The sequence below is a fragment of the Elephas maximus genome, chromosome 4 (assembly GCF_024166365.1).
Source record: "Elephas maximus indicus isolate mEleMax1 chromosome 4, mEleMax1 primary haplotype, whole genome shotgun sequence".
Classification (NCBI taxonomy): Eukaryota; Metazoa; Chordata; class Mammalia; order Proboscidea; family Elephantidae; genus Elephas; species Elephas maximus.
In genome coordinates, this window is record NC_064822.1 from 61,021,663 (window position 1) to 61,047,625 (window position 25,963).

At 38.2% G+C, this 25,963-nt stretch overlaps 2 protein-coding genes across 2 annotated transcripts in view; one reads left to right on the forward strand and one right to left on the reverse strand.

The window, feature by feature from the left end:
- C4H12orf4 (chromosome 4 C12orf4 homolog) overlaps positions 1–5,103 on the reverse strand; it is a 61,513-nt gene extending 56,410 nt beyond the window's left edge. The window contains exons 1-2 of the mRNA XM_049882244.1: positions 4,908–5,103; positions 1,013–1,215 (exon numbers count right to left, since the gene is read on the reverse strand). Of these exons, the coding sequence (XP_049738201.1) occupies positions 1,013–1,190 (178 nt within the window). The 5' untranslated portion in view covers positions 1,191–1,215; positions 4,908–5,103. The remainder of the gene's footprint in view (positions 1–1,012; positions 1,216–4,907) is intronic.
- A 215-nt stretch (positions 5,104–5,318) lies between these two features.
- On the forward strand, positions 5,319–25,569 carry RAD51AP1 (RAD51 associated protein 1). The gene is made up of 9 exons (XM_049882247.1): positions 5,319–5,459; positions 8,953–9,002; positions 11,298–11,439; positions 14,911–15,020; positions 16,360–16,446; positions 16,968–17,117; positions 19,678–19,842; positions 22,908–23,057; positions 25,255–25,569. The coding sequence occupies exons 1-9, from the start codon at positions 5,446–5,448 to the stop codon at positions 25,392–25,394; spliced, it is 1,008 nt and encodes a 335-aa protein (XP_049738204.1). The 5' UTR covers positions 5,319–5,445; the 3' UTR covers positions 25,395–25,569.
- Positions 25,570–25,963: the final 394 nt, after the last annotated feature.

Genomic DNA, 25,963 nt, shown 5'->3' on the forward strand with positions numbered 1-25,963 from the left:
TTTAGAAGAGAAATTGAATGATTAGTGTATTATTACTGACTTAATTCAAATCATCTACTATTCCAATCTTAAAGACACTACCATCCTCATATAATGGAAAGGGCACTGGGATAGAAGTCAGGATACCTGTGTTCTGGCCTTGACTGTCACCATGCTTGTGACTTTGGGCCAGTGGATCTCAGTCTTTAGTGTGCATCAGGCTCCCTTGGGAGGCTCTGTAAAACAGATTACTTGGTGGCTACCCCCAGAATTTGATTCAGCAGGAATGGGGTGAGGGCCTGAGAATTTGCATTTCTGACAAGTTCCCAGGTGATTCTGCTGCTGTTGGTCAGGGTCTACATTTTGAGAACCATTGCCTTGGACAAATAATTTAATCTCTTTATGTCCCAGTTTCCCTGCTGTACAGTGAGTGTGCTAGAAAATTTACAGGTTCCCTTGTAACTCTAACCGTCTATGATCCAACATATTCTCAATTTAAATTATTTTTTCCTCATCTGCAAGACAGAACATAGAGCTTTTTATAAAACCAGTTAAATACAGGTGACTTTATGGAATTTAATCAAGGCCTATTCAAAGATTATTCCTCCTTCTCTTTCATGACATCTCAGGAACTGATGACCACCATTAAGAGGGGCAACCAGTTTAGCAATGTAATTCTATAATACCATAATTAGCGATACCTGAAATGCCTTATGAATCTACCCAACTAAATTCAGAGGTTAGGAGTTCCAATCAAGACTGTGTAACTGATTTTTCATTATATAATTTAATTTTTATAGTCCATCCTTCTATAAACAGCTACAAAGGTTATTAGAAGAAGAAAACCTTGAATAAAATGAATGTCTAGGGAAGAAGCTTTATTATTTTTGGAAGGCAAAGAGGTAAACAAACACTTCCAATTTTATGGATGTTTCTCATGCTTCTTTGGTTTGTGCTTTCTAATTTACAGGTTCTAACGGCAGCGACTACAGGAAAATAAGAAAATGGTATTACTTGGAAAATCAGCCCTCACCATTTTCAATGAAGCACGGTAAATTGTGCAGCAGCATCAGTCTTCCATGCAGATGGCCGGCAGCCTCCTGAACAGGAAATCTGAGGGGCACCTTCAGTTCTAAGCACTGACTTCCTACTTGGAATTTATAGACAAATTCCCTCTCTCTGTTGCAGAATCTTTCTCTGTTTTTCTTCATCTTCTTTGGCAGGATTTCTATAAAACTAACAAAAAAGTTGTAGGTTATATAAGTCCATAAAAATCCACAGTGTTTTATTACTGTTGCACCATTTCTAGGAAGGAGGTCCATCAATCAGAGATTTTATTTGTGTGACTCTCAGCCAACTATGCTAGTATTTCCCACATGTATCTCTGTATTTTTATCTTTGTAAGGGGAGAAAAAAAGTATTTTTCTTCATGAAAACACTAAGTGCTGCTTTAGAATTTCATTAAAAAAAAAAAAAGATGCGCATAAAGTACTTTGCAATTACAGGCAGTGTTCTCAAGAATAGGGAAGGAACATGGAGAGAAATGCAAGAGGGGATTTTTAAGAAGAGATACAGAAGGGGCAGACATAGAGCTTATGGAACAGTTGGTTAATATAATCAAAGATACAGATCAGAGACCAAGAAGCAATCTTGGAGATCTGAGAGGTCATGAGTAAGTGAACTGATTTGGGAGGTTGTGGGGAGGTGATGTTGGGAAGGAGATAATACACAAAATAGAAAGCACAGGACTCCCCACAGGCAAAGTGGACACTATGTAAAAGAATAAAATCTAGTTAAAGGTAGTAACAATCAACATCAACTAAAGATTTATTCATCAGGCTCCTAACTGGGCTTCTTGTCTCCAGGCTTTTTCCCCATCATCCGAGTTCTCACACTGTTCTCTATATTGAAGTCATACTAATCTTTCTAAAGTACATATTTAACCATGTTTCTCATCTCCTTAAAACCCTCCTATGGCAGTCCGTTGCCCTCAGGATAAAATTCAAAATCCTTTGAACCAGTGTATGATGCCTCCGCTTATATTTCCAGGCTCTTTTTCAGTACCTGCATCTTCTGCTCCCACCACACACAAATTCACCAACTTTATCTTCCAGCCATACTGAACCTCTTCCAATACCAAACCTCTCCTTCCACTCCCAATCTTTTTTAATGTCTTTTCCTTTCCCTAGAGCACTCTTGCTGCTGTTTTTCCCTTGGCTAACAGCTACTCATATTTTGGTCTCAGCTTATTCTCCAGGAGGCCTTATCTAACTCTCTGTGACTACACTGGGTTCCCACACAGGCTCTCATCTCAGACTGTACTTATCTGAATCATGGTACTTATGACCTCTATCTCTTGCTCCCACTAGAACAACAGTCTCCTTGAGGTGGAAAGACTCTTGTCCTGTTGTATTTCATGTGCCAGGAAGTATGCTAAGAATATAATTGCAGGTGCTAATAAATATTTCTTGAATTGTATGGTGTTTTTTATTTTATGGTGCTCACTGGAAAAATAAAGAAGAGAACAAGCAATTATTCATATTGTTCTCTAAAAAGAGGTCATCTGAAATAGAAAAATAATTCATATAATACGATTTTTGGGGGGAGGGAAGGCTGATTTCATTTTCTTTATTCAGGCTATTTTCTCAAATCTACATGCAGGCTGTGCATAAAAATTTAGTGTTTATTTCACCCTAATGCAAAGAGATGGGGTACTTGTTTCATTCACAGAATTCGTTAACTAACATTTACCAAAAGTAAGGCATTGGTAATTGGTACAAATATTTTGGAAGACTGTCAATAACTACTAAAGCTAAAGCTATTTCTACTCTATGATTCAGAAATTCCACTCCTAAAGTATATATCCAAATATAGATACATGTAATTGAATATATATTCTATGTGTAGAATAATCTACACATAGACTATTATTCTATGAGTCTTTTGGTATACCATTTATATATATGTACCATTTCTAAGATTTTTTTTACCATTTCTAAGAAGCATAAGATACATGTGCAAATTATCCTGCTGCACAGTTTATATAAACATAGCATAACACATATAGACAGCATAAGATACACACACACCAAAAGACACACAGAATATTTATTGCATGTTTATTCATAAAAGCCAAAAACTAGAAACAATTCAATGGGAGAATGGTAAATTATGGTTTATTCATACAGGTGAACACTATCTAGCAATAAAAAAATGAACCGACCACTTATAAATGCAACAGTTTCAATGAATCTCACAGACACCTTGAGCAAACATAAAAGAGTATATAATGTATGCTTCCATTTATATGAAGTTCAGGCAAAGTTAATTGATAGTGAGAAATGTCAGAATAGGATTTACCACTGGGGTGGGGGGTACAGATTGGCAAGGAATTTCAGGGACTTTTATGGGGTACTAGAAAATGTCTTATATATTAACCTAGTTGGTGGTTACAGGAACATATTATGCATTATGTAAAAATTCCTCAAGCTCTTTACTAAAGATTTTCTCTTTTCACACTTCACTAAATGTGTTTTCTAACATGAAGAGAGAGGGGTCGGGGGACAGAAATTGCTTTGCTCTACTAAAGAGTCACAAATCACTAGGTTTTTCCTTTGGAAAATGTAGACTCCACAAAGAAAAGATGAAGCAACATGTGAAAATACATAAGAAAAGAGCTAAAATATAGAAATTAGCCTAAAAATACGATACTGTTCAATACAACATATATGTAGTAAAAAGTAGTTTAGGTGAATGGGAAGGTCCACATTAGAAAGCTTTGTGTTGCTCACCATCCACCAATGTGCTCACAGGAAGTCTTGACCTCAGCCAATGAAGGTGAGAATAATATACATAAATGAGATATTGCCATGGGCTCTGGGTGGCATCATCATCTCTGTTCTGGATTATATTAAACAGCCTAACTGGTTTCCTTGCTGCCAATGGAGTAACCCTTCCTACCCCTCCACTTAAAACTCCCAATAGTGTTTCCCCACCGCCTCCTCCCCTAAACTTCCTAGCATGGCATACAAGGCCCTAGGTGACATAATCCCGGTTCACACCTCTAGCTTCCTTTCATCATGTCCTCGCCAGACCGTGAGCATCCTGAGGACAAGAGCTGTGTCTTACCAATAGTTGAACCATAGTCCCTGACGTGGTGCACACAGACTTGAGGCATATATTTGTTGGAGGAAGGCAGTGTAGTGAAAAGAGAATGGGCCTTTGACTTTGTAATTCTAAATAGTTCAAATTCTGATTCGGCCATTTACTTGCCACCTGAGCAACCGTCAACTGGGGATTTAACTCACAGGACTGTCATAAAGATCAGTTAAACAACAAATACGAAGCATCTGACAAACATTAAGAACAATAAATGGAAGCTTTTTTTTTTTTTTTTTAGTAAGGGTAAAATAAGCTATCTAGGAAAGTATCAGTAGAAAGGGCACAGATCACTGAGTACACATGATGAAGGCAGCGGCAGTAAAGAAACATTGTAGCAGAGACTTGAAAGTTACAGAATTATGGGTTTATGGTCCAATCATTTTCGGATTCAACACTTTCAGTAAACAAAAACCATTAGTTCCGGTTACAATCAACGCAACATTTAGATTCATTGCCGTTCAGCAAATTGATACTTAAGCCCCACCTCCCCGGTTTTTTTTTTTTTTTTTGGCTAATAGTCTATCTGAAGACTCTAATGTTTTAGCAGGGTAGTTCTAAACACCTTCAAGGAAGGTTTCCGGTACAAATAACGGGGTGGGAGGGCTGGACGAGGCTCCTACAGCCAATCGAATGGAGGCTCTAAAGCTCAAATTAGAGAAAGGGAAGGCAGTCTCCCTGGCCGAGACGCTCCAGCCGAGGGAGGGGACCAGCCTCTCCGTTAGGGGGTTTCAGTCTGAGAGGTTCCTTGTTCTTGGTTCTGGGCTCACCTCGCCTAGTTCCAAAGTCCTGAACGGTCCACACACTCCGAGCTGTCAACCAGCAGCTGCACCAGGAACATCAGCTGACCTACCGAGCTCTTTTTACAGCCAGCAGATCCGCTACAACAGATTCGCCCACAACTTTTCCTTTTTCCTGGCACCTTGTGGAAAACTCATCGTCCAAGTGCCCCTTGTTCCATCATGCCTCAATTTACTCATTTGGAAATGTAGGAAAACGTTTTTCTACTACTATTCAGCACTCCAAAAACGGCCCAAAAGCGGCTGTCGTGACGAAAGTGCAGAGGAAAAGCACAAACTCCGCTAGGGTTGACCGAAGGCGGAAGAGCAATCGCCTTGGGAAGGGCGTGAACATATTAAACTCTTCGCAGAACGCATGCGCTGCCGCAAGGATGGCTGGGAATGATTGGAGGACTGCAGGCCGGCGGGCGGAGAGCTTCGAAGTTTGGTTTTGGGCGGGAATTAGAACTGCCATAGATGCCTGGGAGAACCTGAAAGCTGCAAGTTTCCAGCCTTGAAGGGGATCAATATGCGGCCTGTGCGGTGAGTAGTTAATGACATCCGGTGGGGTTGGGGAAAAAGAAAAGGAAGACGCTGTAGGCAACTTTACCTAAACAGGATTGAGGGGAGAGGACCAAGAAGGACGGAGGATGGGGATGGTGTGTGTGGTATGGTTAGAAGGAAGGTCCTGTCATGAAGAAACTCCAGTCTCCAGTGAGAGCCACTTATTCCTCAGAAGTATACTAGCATCATAGCCTTTTCCCTCTCTTCGCAGCTATTGCCATTTCATTTACCCAGCGCATCCAAATAAGACCTTAGTAGGTTAGGGTTTGAACAGGGCTTTACATTTCACGGAGCGCCTACTTCTGTGTTATTTTATTTGTTCATCATCACTATAGTTTTTTGGTATAGAAATGTTGGTTTGCAGCCGAGCTCTTAATCACTGCGCCACCAGTGCTCCGTAGAAATCTTAGATATCCTTATTTTATAGATTAAAACCTCCTAGCTATAAAGGCCAGTTTATCTAAGTCACTTATGAAGGACAATTCTCAAACCTAAGCCATCTGACTTCGGATCCTCTGTGGTTTCCATTAGACTGTTTGAAGCTATTCCTCTGCTTAACCACAATTGAAGGCAATAGAGGCTTAGGGTGGGCCATTCGTTTGGTAAAATTATTGAAGGTACACAGGTAGCCCTGAACTTAAAATGACGGGATTTACCTTGACGGGGTTCCATTCCAAGTACTACGTGGTTAATCGGTTCTGACCTAAAGAATACCTCTTTTTTTTTTAGCTTTCATTATTATTGCCTTTTATTATCAGTATCTTTGTAAATCTGATCTTTGTCTTTGGGGTTGGAAATAATTACATATAAACTTCTGCTGTATTTTAATACATGCATACATAAAATAATGCATACTTCCATAAAAACTGGACAAGTTGGCATTTTATCAGTTGCAATAATAACTCCACTTGTGGAAGTTTCTGGATCATCTGGATTATCCCTGGGAATGGGGATGGCATTTCTAGTCAGAAAATTAGAGTTGTCTCTATGGTCCTTTTACGCACGTCAACGTTTTATGTAGTACATATGACTAACAATAAGATGTATCAAAAAAAAAAGTCATAAGTGCAGTTTGTGGTAACTCAAATACGTCGTAAGTCGGACACTACCTGTATTTACTTCTATACTATACTAGGTGCTAAGGCTTACGTTCCACTGAGGGGTAAAAACCTGCTGCCGTTGAGTAGATTCGGATTCATAGCAGCCCTAAACGACAGAGTAGAAATGCTTCATAGGGTTTCCAAGGCTGTAAATCTTTATGCAAGGAGACTGCCATCTTTCTCCTGTGGAGTGGCTGGTGGGCTCCAACCACTGACCTTTCTGTTAGCAGCCAAGTGCTTAACCACTGTGCCACTAAGGCTCCTCTGTTGGCAGGTAGGGGACAGAAAATAAACAGCAGTGTGATAAACAGTGTTAAAGAGGAAAACATTACTTTAAATAGGATAATTAAGATGTGCCTCTATAAGGAGATAACACTCGAGCTGAGATGTGAATGATAAGAAGGAGCTAACCAGGCAAAAATCTGCGTAGAGGGAACAATAGAAGCCAATGCCCCTGAATTTGTGCATATTTGAGGGACAGAAAGAAGGCCACTAAACCTATAGCCTAATGAGCAATAGGGAGAACTGTGGGGGATGAGGTCAGAGAAATAGAAGGGACCAGACCAGGTTGGGCCTTCTATGCCTTAGAAAGGAGTTTGGATTTTATTCTACATGTGGTGGGAAGCCAATGGAGGGTTTTAAGTAGAGGAGAGGAATCTAATTTCAGCTTTATAAAGGTCCCTTGCTTCTGGTGGAGAACGAACGGGGGAATGCAGTGATAAAAATGGGAGCAGGGAGACTAGTTAGGAGGCTTTATGTCATTGGGTAGTGGTTTGGAATTGGATGTTATCAGTGAACATGGAATAGAAATATTTGGGATATATCATGGAGGTAATGCTCACAGCACTTGCTGATGAAGTGGATGTAAGGGAAAAAATAATCAAGGATGACTCCACAAGATTTTTGGCCTGAGCTACTTTTAAACATCCAAGTAGTGAAGACATAACCCCTTTGTTTGAAACAGCTATTCTCAAAGTGTGACCTGTAGACCCCTACAGATAACTGGGAACTTTTCAGGAAGTCCATGAAGTCAAAACTATTGTCATATTAATACTAATATAAGGAACCCAGTGGCACAGTGGTTAAAGATGTTATTTGCCTTTTTCACTGTTTTGTCATTTGCACTGTAATGGTGAGTAAAACTGCTGACACCTTAGCACAGATCAAGGCAGTAGCACCAAACTGTACTCGTAGTTATATTCTTTACTGCCACATACGCAGTCAAAAAAAGAAAGAAAAAGAGAAAAAAGCCAGTTTCACTTAACTCATCCAGCCCTTGAGTATACTTTTTTAAATAAAGACTTTGGATTTTATTTTACTGTTATTCAATCTCAGAATTTCTAAAGGGGTTTCCATATTTTATTCAGCACACAAATCCTTTGACTTCAAAGAGCAGGAAAGTAACAACAAGAGCACACTTCTTTTTAATATACTGTGTGAAGAAATGGGAAGTGTGTATAAAACCCTTCCATATACTGATAGTAGTCTCAGAGAAAAGCACTCAAGTGATTGAGTTGCAAGCTGAACTAGCCTCTTTTTCATGGATTGCCATTTTTACTTGGATGAACGGCTGACCAACAAACTAGGTTATCCACACTTGGGTATTTGGCAGACATTTCTCTGGAAAATGAATTATGTGAGTCTGCCATTCCAAAGAAAACAACTGACAGTATTTGTTGCCAGTGATAAAATTTGAGATGTCAAGCAAAAATTAGAAATTTGGAAAATGTGTCCGTCACTATGAGCTTGACAGTTTTCCAATGCTCAAAGACTACTCCGATGAGTTTGATGGTGATACTGACAAACGTGATTTTTTGATATTGTGTAATGAAGTGTATTGGAACTTAGAAGATCTGCCTAACTAGGTGAATTAATATCATCTGAGTGACCAACAAATCATGTGTCAGACAGAATGCACATATAAAACAAAAGAACACCTACAGCAAAAACTTAAAGCCCTCAATAGCAATTAAACAGTATATAGATTGTGTTAATCATATGAATTATTCTTACTTTGTGGCTTATCTGAATTAATTTTCTTTTCCATTTCAGTTTTGGTATCTTTGCCTCACACCTTCATTCTAATGTTTTCCCAGCAATTTACACCACTCACATTCTGTATAGATCCCATATAAGGATAAAGGGGAAAAGATCATTTCAAAATCCATTACAGTTCTGTTTATATGTTTATCAGGAAGTATAGTTATAATTATTTCAGCTAATGATAAATCCTTACTATGAAATGCATATTGTGTTTTAAATTTAAGTATACTTTAACACATTTTCATTTACTCAAGACTATTAAAGACTTTAAGGAAGGGAGGTGAGAAGTTGACATTTGTGTAAATGAAAAATTTCTGTCTTGGTCGTAGGCATAAGAAACCAGTTAATTACTCACAGTTTGAAGACTCTGACAGCGATGGTAAGTGGAATCATCTTGCTTTAAAGATCTGAAAACTTTTTTTCCTCAGAACATATATGGTGTTGTTATTGGTTGCTGTAGAGTTGATTCTGACCCATGGTGACCCCATGTGTGCAGAGTAGAACTGCTCCATAGGGTTTGCCAGGCTGTGACCTTTCAGAAGCAGATTGTCAGGCCCGTCTTCTGAGGTGCGTCTGGGTGTGTTCAAACCACCAACCTTTTGGTTAGCAGTCGAGTGCTTAACCGCTAGCACCACCTAGGGACTCCATTGTATGGTGTACATAGCTCAAATATTGAACATATTCCCCAATTGCATAGGGCATGTTTTTGTTAGTTGCCATCAAATCGATTCTGACTTAGGTTGGTTACCCCATGTGTGCAGAGTAGAACATCTCTGTGGGTTTTTAAGGCTGTGACCTTTTGGAATTAGATTGTCAGGTCTGTTAGTGGTAGGTTTGAACCACTAACCTTTTGGTTAGTAGTGAAGCGCTTAGCCATTTGCACCACCCAGGGACTCCTCGCATTTGGCATAGGTTTAAAAAGTAATTTTCTAAGAATTTTTTATGCTGGTAATACACTAACAAGAATTATGTAGATAAGTGATAAATGAACAGGACCAGGTGGAAGTGGCTCTTTAGATCTAAACTCTAGATCCAAGTTTCTCAAATTAGGATTTGTCTCCTTTTACCTCTTCCCTCAAGAAGGTAAACACTGTCTTTCTGAAACACAAATGTTTTAGTAAAATTCCCATTAAGTGTAAAATAAAACAAGACCTTAAGAAAGATTAGGCTTAAGTTGTATTATACTGGGTTGTATGTTCACTTGTCTCTGCTATTAAGGGAACTTAGGTCAAAAACTTTGAGAAACGTTGCATTAAATTATGTTATACTTCAGAGTAGGTTGGTTCCTCCCCCCTCCACCACCTGAGACCACCAGAGCTTTCTGTAAGTCAAATATTTCGTAATTCCTAGGTTTGAAGAAATCTATTTTTTGCCTGGTCACAAACTTAAATGTGTCTAACACTTGAGAGAACACAGTATAGAATATAACTTACAGCTTATATTACTGTCACCAGTCTGTCACCAAATATTTATAAATTGCAAGTTATATTCTGGACACTGGGAGGGGGGAGAGAGTTGCAGAAGTTCTTGTATCCCCACATGGAGAGCATAAAAAAAACAACATATATGGTAGAACCCTTGCCTTCCACGTAGGAGACTCGGTTTGATTTCTGACCGTGGTTCCTTGTGTGCAGCCACAACTCGTCAGAGGAGGCGTACATGTTGCCGTGATGCTGAAGAGGTTTCAGCAGAGCTTCCAACCTAAGATGACATAGGAAGAAAGGCCTGGCGAGCTACTTTTGAAAATCAGCCAATGAAAACTCCATGTATCACAACTATCCCTTCTGTAACTGATCACGGGGATGGTGCAGGACTGGGCAGCATTTTATTCTGTTGTACATGGGATGGCCGTTGAGTTGGGAGCTGACTAAGGAGAAGCTTACGACAACAACAACAAATTAGGTGGTAAAGACTGCATTTCCACGAAGGTATACCTACATGCATCATGCATGTGTTTAAAAGCCACAGCGGCAGTTTTATATTGTGAAGGTCAACAGGAGAACTACATCAGTTCTGAGGACTAGTAGGACAGGAAAACCTGTGAAAAACTGTAATGGACTGGAGAAGAACATCCCTTTTCCACAAATTGAAAAGTTACATTAGTAGGATCATAGGAAGCCTATGTGGTAATGGAAAGAGAATATACTACTATTTAACAATCCTTAAGTAGGAGCTTTTTTCTCTCCCCCATGCTCTGATGCTCCTTACTTTCCTTAGCTTGATTAATGTGGAATAGGTAGTAGACCCTTGAAAGAAGATCAGTTTTTATAAAAATCGTTTCCTGCAAAGTTTCAATATGGTAAAATTCTCAAGGGAGTTTTTAGTAATTTCTCTAGTGGTTTTACAGATTTTTAATCTCTCATTTTTTCTTTAACATTTATTTACTAGCTTAATTGCTTTTGTAGTTTTTAGTAGATTGGTGTTAGAGGGAGTGATGTTTTAAAAAATAAAGACCACTAAAAAGAAAGAAGTTGAAAAATCATGAATAAGAATAGAGAAAAAATATTAACAATAATTTTTAAATTGTGGAAATTTTTAAAATTTTCTTGGATGTTAAAACTTCAGAAATACATACTGTAATGAATTTCATCTGCTGAGGAAATAATTTTCTTTCCTTTTCATTCAGGAAAAGCAATTTCATACATTCTTTTATTTTTAATTCATACATAAATAGGTGATTTTGTTTCTTCAATGGCAACTTTAAACAAGAAATCCAGAACAGACCCAAAGGAGTTAAAACGAGAAAAACCAAAACCTAAAGTGAAGAATCTCCAGGAAGAAGACATCACACTACAAGAGAAAACCCCTAAAAAAAGGTGAGAGGTAAGACATATACAAAATATCCAACATTAGGTATATTAGTTTAAAACAGATAACATATTTGAACTCTTAGTTTAAATAAGAACTCTAACAATCTTATGTTATTTCATGCATGTAGAACAGGAATGTACAATCAATCCCCTTCTGACTTTCCTTCTGACTTAAAAAAAAGAAATTCACAAACGTATAAGAAAATATCAATATAAATACAAAGACAATCAGATTTACGGAGTGGTATATTTTTGAATCGGTGAACTATTATTTAGCCATAAAAAAGAGGGACGTATTGATCCATGCTACAAGGATGAGCCTTGAAAACATTATGCTTAAGGGTCGCTATGAATTGGAATAGACTTGGCGGTGATGGCTTTGGGTTAAGGGAAAAAGTCAGACACAAAAGGCCGTGTATTGTATGAGTCCATTTATATGAAATGTCCAAAATAATCAATAAATCCTTCAAAGTGCTTCTCAGTGCTTTTTTCCTTCATGTAACCTTTCCTTATTTCCTATCTTTGATTTTTTTTCTTCTTGCACACCATAGCACGTTAGACCTCCTTGATTGGGTTTACTACAATCTGCTTTATATGGGATAACTATTAGTATGATTATTTCCCCACCTCCCTTGTTAAACTGAGGACTGCAAGAGGGCACTTTTAGTATCCCATCTAGTGTAGTGTCTTGTAAGTGCTTGGCAAAATGTTTGTTAAAGTCTAGCTTGGGGGAACAGATGTTAAAAAATATATATATTGCCCCATATCTTATACCATACACAAAAACTAACTCAAAATGAATCAAAGACCTAAATATAAAACCTACAACTGTAAAGATGATGGAAGAAAAAATAGGGACAACCCTAGGAGCCCTTATACATGGCATAAATAGTATACCAACCATAAATAAAAATGCACAAATAGTAGAAGATAAACTAGATGAATGAGACCTCCTAAAAATTAAATACTTAATGCTCATCAAAAAACTTCTCCAAAAGAGTAAAAAGAGAACCTATAGACTGGGAAGAAATTTTTGGCTATGACATACCTGACAAGGGGTTAATCTCTAAAATATGTAGGAAACTTCAATACCTCAAGAAAAAAAGACAATCCAATTGAAAAATGAGCAAAGGACATGAACAGACAATTCTCCAAAGAAGACATTCAGGTGGCTAACAATGTATGAAGAAATGCTCGTGATCATTAGACGTTAGAAAGATGCAAATTAAAACTACAATGAGATACCATCTCACCTCCACATCAATGGCACTAATGAAAATGACAAATGCTGATGAGGTTGTGGGGAAACTGGAACTCTTATATTCCCACGGCTGGCATAGAATGTAAAATGTTACAACCACTAAGGAAAACTGTACCGTACTTCCTTAAAAAGCTAGAAATAGAAATGCCATATAATCCAGCAATCCACTCCTAGGTATATACCTTAGAGAAATAAGAGCAGTGACATGAATATGTATATGCACACCCATGTTCATTGCAGCATTATTCACAATAGCAAAAAGATGGAAACAACTTAAGTGTCCATCAGTGGATGAATGGATAAACAAACTGTGGCACATACAATGAAATACTATGCAGTGATAAAAAACAATGATGAATCTGTGAAACATCTCACAACATGGATGAATTTGGAGTATGTTATGCTGAGCGAAATAAGCCAATCAAAAAAGGACAAATATTGTATGAGACCACTATTATAAAAAAACAAGAAAAGGTTTACATACAGAAAAAACACCCATTGATGGTTACCTGGGAAGGGAGGAGGAGGGAGGGTAAATTACTAAATAGATAGAAGACACATAATATTGGTGAAGGGAAAGGCAATACACTAGTTGGGGAAAATCAGCACAACATGACAAAGGCAAAGGAAGACACTGAAAGGAATACAAGAACAAAGGGCAGCTACCAGAATTGCTATAAAATAGACAATCCTGCAACAACAATATAAACAAACAATAATTTATGAAGGGATACATAGGTGGATAGGTATGCTAAAGAGGTATGAAAGGGTATAAAGGAGCACACCCACCTGAAGATACAGGTTAGGTTGTGGATATCTCTACATACATATTTGTAGATGTTACATATATACTAACACAATAGAGCACACAAGGGGCGCAGTCATGGAAATTTTTATGTACAACCAAACACTTCCCAGGACAAAGAGATTAGGTTTGAAGGCTAAGGACCATAGACTTGGGGGACATCTATGTCAATTGATATAATATGGTGTTTAAAAGCTTGCAAGCAGCCATCTAAGATACAACTAGTGATCTCTTTCCTTCCGGAGTGAAGGAGAGTGAAGAAAACCAGAGACTCGAGAAAGCAATTAGTCCAAAGGACTAATTGGCCAGATGCACCGCAGCCTACATGAACCCGAGACTAGAAGAACTAATTGGTGCCTGGCTACCACTACTGACTGCTTTTACTAGGAACGCCATAGAGGGTCCCTGACAGAGCGGGAGAAAAATGTAGAACAAAAAATCAAATTCATAAAACAAGACCAGACTACTGGCCTGATAGAGACTGAAAGATCTCCCCAGACTATGACCCTAAGACTTCCCTCTGACTTGGAACTGCAGCCATGCCTGGAAACCACTTTCCAGCCAAGCAACAGAAAGGCCTATAAAATTAACACTTGAAAAGAATGTGCTCCGTAGAACAAACACTTATAAGAGACCAAAAGGGCAACATTTGCCCAAAAGTAAAGATAAGAAGGCAAGAGGGGGTAGGAAAACCAGGTGAAAGGTCACGGGAAGCCCAGGGCAGAAATGGGGAGAGTGTTGACACAGTGTGGGAGTTGCAACCAATGTCATAGAACACTTTGTTTACAGTGTGTTGAACGGGAAACTAATTTGCTCTGTATACTTTCACCTAAGACACAATAAAATGTTCAAAAATATATATTTATCTCAATTTAGTATGGTCCCTGAGTAGGACAAACGGTTTGCACTCAACATTGCAACAGAAGAAAGGCCTGGCAATCTGCTTTCGTAAAGATTACAGCCAAGAAAACCCTTTGGAGGAGTTCTACTTTGGAATACATGGGGTTGCCATGAGTTGAATTTGACTCAACAGCAGCAGGACTTGGGTTTGGTTATAATAGGTGTCTAAAGCGGGGAGGTCAGGGAAGAGTCCTAAGTGGAAGTGATATTTGAGCCAAGTCTTTAAGATTGAGAAGGTGCTTCCCAGCTGGACAGAGCTGGTAGTAAGGAGAGGCGTAACAATGAAAGACAACAAGTGCAAAGACACATACTGCTCCTGTTCAAATCTGTTACACTAGGTACGCATTTAGGAGCCTTACCAACAAAGGTCAATTAATGGTGATGATTATAATTTAAAAACATTTTTGTGAGCTTAGAGAAGCTCTAAAATAGTAATTCAGGAAAATCTCAGACTTTGCTCTCCAGTTGAGACTGATATTTTAAAAACCTTATTATTGTGTGTCTGTTTTAGGATGGCTTTAGATGACAAGCTCTACCAGAGAGACTTAGAAGTTGCACTAGCTTTATCAGTGAAGGAAACTCCAACAATCACCACTGATGTGCCGGAGTCACAAGATAAAAGTAACTTTATTTTCTGTGTATTTATCTTTAAAACCCACTTACTGATTTTGTAACCTTTCTTTGGATGGGCCTTCACGGAAGAGAGAAGTTTGAATACTCCGGGTATTAATAGAGCTGTAAGTAGAGGATGCAACTGGATTCAAACGTTTACTCAGCTGCATAAATCACATACATACATATTATGCTTAACACCAAAGTGAGCTTAAGGCTGTAGACTACGAGCATGGGTGTTCAAATTGTATTTTGGTATACTGTGAAAAATTAATTTATTTATCAGATGAATTGATCTGCACAATCCTAGCAACCCATATCCTGTCCAAATCAGTTGAATATGATCTAACGATGAGGATCTTTATTTTTGAAAGTTAAAGGTACTAATTTGGTTAGCAGTCTCAGTAGATTTAAGAGGTTTATGACTTCCGGATTTCTCTGAATTTTTCTCCTTTGATTTTTCTGGTGACTATGCAGCAGATGGCAATATTGACATTCTGGAGAGGCAGAAATCATTCCGAGACGTGACACTTCAACTGCTAAAATGTTTTTCGGATTAAATTGTTTTGGCTTAAACTCTTTTAAGTCGGGCGTTATTTTAGTCTACTATGTTATTTAACGGTTTTGTTTTGTTCTTTTAATCAGTATTGCCTCCCATTTGAAAATAAATGAGAGAGATTAGGGAGACTTTTAGTTATCAGGAATCAGAGTTTAAAGAGAATTGTCATGTATTGTATCTACAGTTGAAAAAATGAAATTCTTCTCATAAAAAAAAATAGTGAATTTTCTTGTAAGCACCGCTTCTCATAAAATAGTGCACTTTATAGCACTGGGATTTAATAACACCAATTATCATGACTTGAAGGCCTCTTAAAATACCATAGATTGTTTTCAGAGTAATACAATGATTGGAGACTGCTTATATTAGCAAAAGTGTGGACTTGCCTACACAGTAATGATAGCTAGTATTTATTGACTGTTTCCTATGTGGTAGGCACTGTGATAAGTAATTTCCATGTGTGAACTCTTTTAATCTCCCACAATAACCTTATGAGACACTATTTTTATCTCCACATCGTAGATGAGGAAATTAAGTCTTTGAGAGGATAAGCAACTTGCCCCTGGTCATATAGCCAGTTTAAGTGTGTCTGAGTTTGAAACAAAGTCTGATTTCAGAGCCTAAACTCAACCATACCCTAGCCCCTTCAAGTAAAATCACTGTGCAGCTTGAGTTTAGATCATTTATTTGTATCCATATGCTATTAGATTTTAGCATTAACCTTTTCTATTTCTAGACATTGTTTGATTGGGGTAAATCTAAATTCTCTTTCTTATTCCTTATATTTAGGTATTAAAAAATGTGGCAATAGTGAAACAAAAACAATCACTAAGTCTCCTCACATCTCTAATTGTAGTGTAAGCAGTGATTATTTAGGTAAGTTTTTTATATTAATAATATTTTTTATTTTCATCAATAGCACTGGTTTTTAAGCTTTTGTTTTACTTCCTGAAACTGTAGCTAGAACAAGGGTCTTTAAATTTGTTAAGGTTCTCGTCACTTCTTGACCTTTGTTTCCTTTTGTTCTAGTGTTTAGTTTTTTCTCTTATTGCAGACCCACGTTCTTCCCTGCTGGAAGGTCATGACTACCCATGGCTTCTAGTCTACAGCAGTTGATCACTGAAGAAAGGGACTGCTTCCCAGCTCCAGTTTGAAAATTCTTGGGGAAAAACTGTCTCAGTTTGAGTCTTAGACTTTTCCGTAAACCAGACTCTGTTGCCAGGGGAGTGATGCTGTAATATTGATCCAGATTGGGTCACATGGCTGGGAAATGAGGCTTATTACCAGAAACGGGAGGAATGGAGCTGGACAAATAAAAACAATAGATGTAGTATGTAGTTCTTTAAATATTTCATGTCACAGAACATTTTTTCTTTGTTTTCATGCCTCTCCTAAAGACTTGGATAAGATTATTGAGGAAGAGGATATTCATGAGGTTCAAGGGAAAAGAAACGCAGCATCTAAAGCTGTGCTGCAACAAAGGAAGATTCTTTTGGAAGGCAGTGATGGCGATAGTGTCAATAACTCTGAACCAGACTTTGAAACTAGTAAGTTATATCCTGCTTCAAAATTAATTCTATGGGAATTCAGTAAAAAGTTCTTGGCAGTCACTAATGTACGTAAACCATTATGCTAAACATTTGGGATATGCGAACTTGAGGAACACACAGGACAGTAAAATTTAGCCATGGCAATTAGGGGAAAAGCTTTGTCTAAGAGATGACCTTTAAGCCATGCCTTGAAAATGAGTATCATTAAAAAAACTAAAGGGGTAAAATGGCATTCCTGGCTGATACCAAAAAAACCTGTTGCCATTGAGTCAATTCTGACTCATAGCAGCAACCCTGTAGGAGAGAGTAGAACTGCACCATAGGGTTTCCAAGCAGTGGCTGGTAGATTTGAACTGCTGGCCTTTTGGTTACCAGCTGACCTCTTAACCACTGTACCACCAGGGCCCCTCCTGGCTGATAAAAGCATAAACAATGGAATAGGCAAGTATGCATACATGGGTTCAGTGAGGCTTGCAAGGAGAATGTTGTAGAAAGGGCTAAAAGGGCAAGATGACACCAAATCACAGAGGGTCTCAGACCCATTTTAAGAAGTGTAGACTTTTTGTATAGGTAGTAGGAGTTCACGAAATATTTTGAGGTAGAAGTAATATGATAACCTGTATTTTATTATTACAGTTGTTTTCAGACTCATTCAGAAAACAGGGCAACTGGAAATCATAGTGACCTTGATAGAACATCAAGATATATTAATAAAAACTAAAGTGAATAAATGCATAAATTTATGCTAAATCAGATGATATATTTTGATAGATTTTAGCACACAATAGGCAAACAACAGATTTATTCATCAACATTTATTTAACATATATTTGAGTCCCTATTACGTACGTAAAGAGCCCTGGTGGCACAGTGGTTGAGTGCTTGGCTGCTAACTGAAAGGTTGGCAGTTCAAACCCATTAGCCACTCCATGGGAGAAAGATGTGGCAGTCTGCTTCTGTAAAGATTACAGCCTTAGAAACCCTATGGGGCCATTCTACTCTGTCCTATAGGGTTGATATAAGTCATAATCGATTAGACAGCAGTGGGTTTGGTTTTAGTTTATTACGTGCATTGTTTTCTAGACACACAGCACTGAACAAAACAAAACAAAAGCTCCTGCCTGTCTGGAGCTTAAATTCTAGACAATAAACAAATACATAATGTGCCAAGTACTGTGATGGAAGAGCTATGAAGAAGAGGAAAGCAGGGTAGGGGATAAGAGAATGATGGAGTTGGAGTAGAAGATATTGTTTTAGGTAAGGTGTTCAGGGAAGACTGCTTTGAGGTAACATTCAAGGGTAGAAGCCGTGTGGAGATTTGGAGAGTGTTCCATGAAGAGAGAACAGCAAATATAAAGGTCCCAAGGCAAGAAGGTACTTAGTGTGTTGAGGAATAGCAAGGCCCTTGTGCCTGGAGCTGAGTAGGGGATAAGGAAACTGATAAGAGATGAAGTTAGAAGAAATCAGACCAAGTAGGACCTACTAGGCAATGGGAGGTATTTGGAGAAGATTGTGATCTGAATTAAAAATTTAAGGGATTTCTAAAGCTACTAAGTTGAGAATAGACTATAAGGGGAGCAAGGGCAGAGGTAGTGATACCAGTTAGGAGACTATCTAAGTACTCTAGGTGAGAGGTGATGGTAGCTTGGACCAGAGTGGTAGCGGTAGAGACAGATGCTGAGAAGTCCTCAGATTATATATGTTTAATGGAATAGCGTATAGAATTTGCTGATGGATCAGCTATTGTTAAGAGAGTAAAAGGCAGGCAAGAATGAGTTTTGGTCTGAGTGACTGGAAGTTTCCAATTACTGAGATGGAAAAGACTTGATGGAGGAGCAAGTTGGCTGAGTGAAGGGGTGGTAGTGACTGGTATCAAAAGCTGGGTTTTGGACATGTTGAGACACCCCTGACATCCAAGTGGAAATGTCAAGTAGACAGTTGAATAAACAAGTTTGGAGTTCAGGAGTGAGGTCTAGGTTGGAAGATAAATTTGGAAGCATCACCGTATAAATGGTATTTAGCCTTAAGACTGAGATCGCTTAGGGAGTAACTGTAGGTATAGAAGGGAAGAGGTCTGTATTCTAAGCTCTGGAATACTCCAACATTTAGAGGTCAGAAAGATTAGAAACATTCAGCAAAAGATTGAAAAGGAATGGCTAAAAATGTAAGAGAGCCAAGAGAGGAGTATTGAAAGGCCAAATGGAGAAAGTATGTCAAAGATAAGTCAGTAATTAAATGACTTGTTATCTAATAGATAAAAACAAAATTGACCAATGTATTTGGCAAGGTCAGTGGTGAGCTTGATGGAAATGAAAACCTTATCAAGCTGAGTTCAAGAGAATGGGGAGTGGTGAACTCAAAGCTGAAAGACAACTTTTTAAGGAGTTTTGCCATAAAGGGTAGCAAAGAAATGGAATATTGGGAAGAGGCTTTTTTGGGTGATGTTTCCTTCATGTTTGTAGGTTCATGGAAATGATCTGGTTAAAAAGGGAAAAAATAGATGTCAAAGGGTTAAAGAAAACTAAAAATTGAGAAAATGCTATGTAATCTATTTTAGGTAAAGATTCTGAGGATGACTCTGATTTTGGTAAGAGTGAAGATAATGATGAAATCTTCACTATGAAAAAAAGTAAAGTTAAAGAAACTAAAAAGAAAGAAGTGAAGGTAAAACCCCCAGTAGAAAAGAAAGAGAAGAAACCTAAATCCAAATGTAGTGCTCTGGGTAAGCTTGATCCAAAACACTTAATTTTATAAAGGAAATGTATGTGGCTTGTTTGCTGTATTTTTCTTATCTTTGCCTTTGTTCTCCTTAAAGTTTTGTCAATGTTTATTTCTAGCTAAAATACATAGAAGAAAGCAGGGTGGGGTGGCGAAGGAAGAAAAGTGGATAAACATGCTACCATATTTTTTGCAAATAAAGCACGTATTATTTATTTATTTATTTTTTGCCAACTGTGCAACCACCTCCCCGGGTTATTTTCATAAGTGCACTATGCCAATTTTTTTTTGCGTTATTTGTGAAAAAAAATATAGTAAGCCCCACTATCTATGCTAGCACTTAGTGTCTAGTACTCACAGCCACCTTCTGAGGTAGCTATTATCACCTGCATCTTACTAATGAAAAAATGGAAGCTCATAGGGGCTACATATTTGTTGGAATTCTATAAGTGGAGAGCTGGAATTTGAGCCCAGGGTTGTCCATTCAAAGCCTAAGCTCTATTCACAGGACCACATTTTCTTCAGGAATTACTTGCTTTCCTGCTTGACCATCTTCAAAGCCAGCAGTGTTGGAGTCTTTCTCACATTGTGTCACCCTGATTCCCATTCCCCTGCCTTCCCTCTTTCACTTATAAGGACCCTTGTGATTACTTTAGGACCACTCAGATCATCAAGGACAACCTCCCCACTCAGAGTCCTTAACTTAATTACATGTACAAAGTCCCTTTGGCATGTAAGGCAGCATATTCCCAGGTTCCAGGGATTAGGACATGGACATCTTTGGGGAGCCATTATTCTGCCTACCACAAGCTGTAATATGAAAAAGTCATCAACAATATGAAAATATTTTATGTGTCTTTTAGATGCTTGTATATGCTTCCATACCAAGACACACTAAAAAATAAAAAGAAAATTTCAGTTTCCAAGTTGGAATTTACCAGTTAAAGTCTTTTCTTTATACCTTGGAGTAAGTTGCTTCACAAAGGACATAAATACCGAAAGCCTACTGCCATCTAGTCAGTTAGACTCATAGTGACCCCACAGGGTTTCCAAGGCTGTAAATCTCTACAGAAGCAGACTGCCACATCTTTCTCCTGTGGAAGCACTGGTGGTTTTGAACTGCCCACCTTTTGTTTAGCAGTTAATGGCTTTAAGCACGTCGCCACCAGGGCTCCTTAAGGAGATGAATAAAACCAAAAACCCACTGCCGTCGAGTCCATTCTGACCCATAGCGACCCTAGAGGACAGAGTAGAACTTCCCAATAGAGTTTCCAAGGAGCACCCGGTGGATTTGAACTGCTGACCTCTTGGTTAGCAGCTGTAGCACTTAACCACTAAGCCACCAGGGTTTCCAAGGAGATGAATATGTATATTAGAAGTAAAAAGTAACTGTTAAGTAGTAGGATAATGAATTAGGAAAGTGGAATATATTTCTAGTCCCACTAATAATTTATTGGGTAACCTTTGAGAGTCTTTCAGCTCACACATGTAATTTTCCCATTGATAGAGAAAATATCAAGAGCAGTTATGTCCAGTATGTTAGCTAATAGCCTATATTGTGGCTATATTTTATTTACATTAATAAAATTAAAGTAGAATTCAAAAATTTAGTCCCTCAGTCACTCTAGCTGTATTTCAAGTGCTTAGTAGCTATATGTGGCTAGTGGCTACTGTATCGGACAGTTCAATATAGAACTTTCCATCATTACAGAAAGTTCTACTGGGCGGTGCTAATCTAAGGGATACAAATGTTAACATAAAGAAGAGTATGTGGTGGAAATGTTTGTATTTATCTGCATTAGAATACCTTTTAGGTATCTCAAAGCAAGCATTATCTGAAATTGAACTTACCTTCTCATCTCCCTGTTACCTCTCTTGCTCATCCCTCCGTTTCTCCTCTCTCCTGACCACCCCCCCGCCCCGGCCAAAAAAAAGAACCAGAACCTACTCCCATTTTTGTGTTCATACTCCGGGTAAATGGCTCGATCAGGCAACGTACGCAGGACAGAAACTTGCAAGTCATGGATTATCTTCATCACCACCATATCCAATCTGCTTTCCCTCCATTCTGCACCTTAGTTCAGACCCTTACACCTCCCACCCGGATCACAGTAGTAGCCTTCTAAGTCATCTACTTGCCACATACTACTATCAGAAAGATGTTTCAGTAATGCAAGTTACTCCTGAGTAAGAATAATACATGATTGTGAATGTTTTTCATACATCATCTGCACTGTATTTCTTTTGCCTTTCCTCCCTTTGAGATCCCTCCTCCAACTATACTGAACAAGTAACTGGTTCTGAAACTTGCCGCATTTCCTGTCTTTGCACTTTCTACTCCCTCTGCCTAGAAAACTGCCCTCTTGCTCATCTTTATGTTTCAGCCTTGATTCGGCTCAGACCGTCCCCTCCTCACTCCTCATCCTACTGCTTCTAAACATACGCAGATAAACACGGAGATTGTAGGCGCCCTTCCCACTGCGCATGCTCTGTAGTCTGCCCTATCCCTTATCACACTGCATTATGCACATCTCTTTACCTTTCTTTCCTTCCCACTAGAGCCTAGTGCCTGGGCCATAAATTCCTTGGGAGCAGGATCTATGAGTTACACTCTTTGTAACCCTACAGCCTAATAGAGTGTGTCACTATTGTGTACTACACTAATTGTGTGGTGCTTATGAGTATGGAGTTTGGAGTCAGACCTGGTTTCTAATCTTGGCTCAGACATTTACTGTCTATCAAGCTACAGGCAGATTGCTTAACCTTTCTGTTTCCTCGTCTGATGATGGGAATAGTGGTTATCAGTATGAGATTTGGAGTAAGGGTTAAAAGCAATGTATGTGATATGTTTACCACACTGCCTGGCATGTAAATACTCATAAAAGATGGGTATTGTGAGGCTCTCAATAAGTGCCTGTTTGTTGACTAATAAGAATTTTCCACATTTGTGATATTGCCTTTTTATTTTTTTAATAAGTTGTGTAACTTTATAATTTTTACACATACATGTTCGGCTTAAACTTTCTCTCCTTATGTGACAAACTTTTTTATGTATATTTTTCAAATAAGTGACTTCAGTAGACTCTGCTCCTGCTGCCATCAAATCAGAATCTCAGCCCTCACCAAAACAGGCCTGTCTTTCTTCAGAGGCCATGAGGAAGCCATTACAAATGTGCAGTCCTTCAGCCGAGAGCAGGAGACCTAAGTGGGTGCCACCAGGTATGGTATATTTATTGATCAAGGGCAGAGGCTTGGAAAATTACTCTTGGTGGATTTTGTTCCTAGTTATAAACGTCGTATGTGAGCATTTGCCCATATTATTACATAATCCTCAAGACCAGGACTTTTATTTGTTGCATTTATTCATCATTTAACTATTCTTTAATACTGGGCATCTAGGTGGTTCATGATTGTTTTCAGTGTTACAGCTAAGGTTGCAATAGGTATAACCATCCTTTTTTTTTTTTAGAAATCTGTGACCACGTCTCTGATTATTTTCTCTAGAATAATAAATTCCTAGTAGTAGATTTACTGTGTCGAAGGGTATAAACATTTAAGATCTCTGGTATATAATTCTGGCAATAAATCTGTTTGGTCAGGCTCTGCTAATCTCCACAGTCTGACTGAAGCCCCTGGGCTGTACCTGGGAATTCCAGCATTCAGCAAACATCCTAGCAAACTCAGCTTCTGGCTCATACTCTGTTTTCTTTTGTTCCACAGCTGAATCTCACTGATCTTCAAGAATTCTTTCACTTTCACCCTTCTTGGCATTAAGAAAACCCTCATCCAGATCCTTTTCATTTCATACCTGAACTCTTGCTGGCCTCCTCATTAGTCATCCTGTATCCACTTTCCCTCAGCCAACCATACCAACCGTCTATGTGAAACTGATACTGTTTTTTTGGCCCCTAAACACATTGTAGGTATCTTTTGCTAGGGCCTTTCTTTATCTAGTTTCCTATGCCAGGTGTGTCTTTCTTCATTTGTTCTGTCTTCTTTTCTAAGCCCTTCCAAATCTACCCAGGTTTTACCTCTTCTGAGTGGCCTTTATTGGTTAGGTTACTCCCCTAATGGTAACTTGGTATTAATAGGCAGAGTTAGGCCTGAGCTATGGGACTCCAGGATTACTTAATTCCAGTACTGTCTGGGTTGAGGGTAGCAGGTGTAATTATTTATTGCTGATTTATTATCTTTTAGAGAACAGCTTGAGAGGAGATAGAAAAGTAAACCCATCCTTTGACCTAGTGTCTTAGTTATCTTAGTTTCTGCTATAACAGAAATACCACAAGTGGATGGCTTTAAGGAACAGAAACTTAGTCTCTCACCATTTAGGAGGCTAGATGTCTGAATTCAGGGCGCCAGCCCCAGGGAAAGGCTTTCTCTCTCTGTCTGCTCTTGGGGAAGGTCCTTGTCCCCTTTCAGCATTTGTATTCCTTGGCTCCTCGATGATCTTCATGTGGCTTAGTATCAGTCTTCCCCTGTCTTGGCTTGCTAGCTTGCATTTAATCTCTTTTGTATGTTGAAAGAGATTGACTCAAGACACACCCTACACTAATCCTGTCTCATTAATATAACAATGACAGCCCATTCCCAAGTAGAATTATAACCACGAACATAGAGGCTAGGATTTACAACACATATTTGGGGACACAATTCAATCCATAATACCTAGGAACTACTCTTGGGAATTTATTGTTACAAGAAAAGAAAAAGTAGTAAGTAGTCAAATTTCTATAGCCATGTTATTAAAAATTTAAAATGTAGAAACAAAATGCGTGTTGTAGGAAGTTGATCAAGATGTGGCACATATGTGTAATTTAGAATGATAAATCAAGCGATTAGAAACATGGAAAGGTTTATAAATCTTGAATGAAAAAAGAACACACAATTGTGCTTATTATGAATGCACTCATCATCAACTATGAACATTTATATGGATAAATTTTGAAAATTAATACTACATAATTGCTGTGTTAGGGTGGTAATATAAGTAAATAAAATCAAGTCTTTGCAATGTTTAAAGCTATTTAATAATTGAAAAAAACTGTACTCTTTTAAGAATTTCTTTTAAAGATTCCAAATTTTAAAAAATGCATTAAATTTGTCCACCACCTTAGAAATTAAAATTGCATGCATTTCTTTATTCCTTTAGAACAAATGTTATTGGCTGCCAACCTTCTGTTTCAGCTTTCACTATTGAAGTTTTGGTGTCATCTTGGATTCTGGGGATGTTTGGAAGTAGGCAATACTATTGTCTTTCTGCTCTTCCGTACTTTCCATTCTTTTGGTATAGTTTATAGCTTGATAGACTCCGTATAGCAGAATAGTGCTTAACTACTTCGTTTGCTTCTTCTGTTTTAAAAATTAATCTTAAGAGATTTCTGACATCATCATCATGTGATATGTTTTCTTTCAGCATTATCTGGAAGTAGCAGCAGCAATAGCAGAAGCCCACTGCCAGGAGTGTCTGTTAAGTCTCCAAGTCAGAGTCTCCGCCTCGGCTTGTCCAGATTAGCACGAGTTAAACCTTTGCATCCAACTGCTTCTAGTAGCTGAGTGTGGGTGGTAGCAAAGAAACTTTTGATCAAGAAAATCACAGTTTCGAGTTTATATATTTAAGTTGCATTATTATTTGAGGAGGGGATTGTAACATAAAAGTGTCATTTAATATGTCATATAAATGATCTCAACCCATTTTGTGATTGTTCTCTGAAAACCTGTTCAGACTTCAATAAGGAAATTGTAAAAATTATCTTCTAATTGCATTTTTTTCTGAAGAGCATATTCTATTATTTCCTTGTTATAAGTCGTTATCATTAAGTGATTCTCACTTTGACAAAAAAGAAGTTCAAATCACATACTGTTCTGCTTTGCTGACATAATGTTCCTTACTAGCTTTGTCTAGTTTATGGCAGTTTAACTGGCAAAGGGAAAAGCTCCCATTTCCTTCAAGGGACATTTCTAAAATCTTACAGGCTTCTAAGCTACATTGTCAGTTTTATTACAAAGATGTTTCATATTTTAGCCAATCATATTTATAGTAAGAATTCAGAATTTTTTACACTGTAAAATGGTTGTTGTACTATATATAACATGTGTCCCTACTTAGAAATAGATGCTTATTG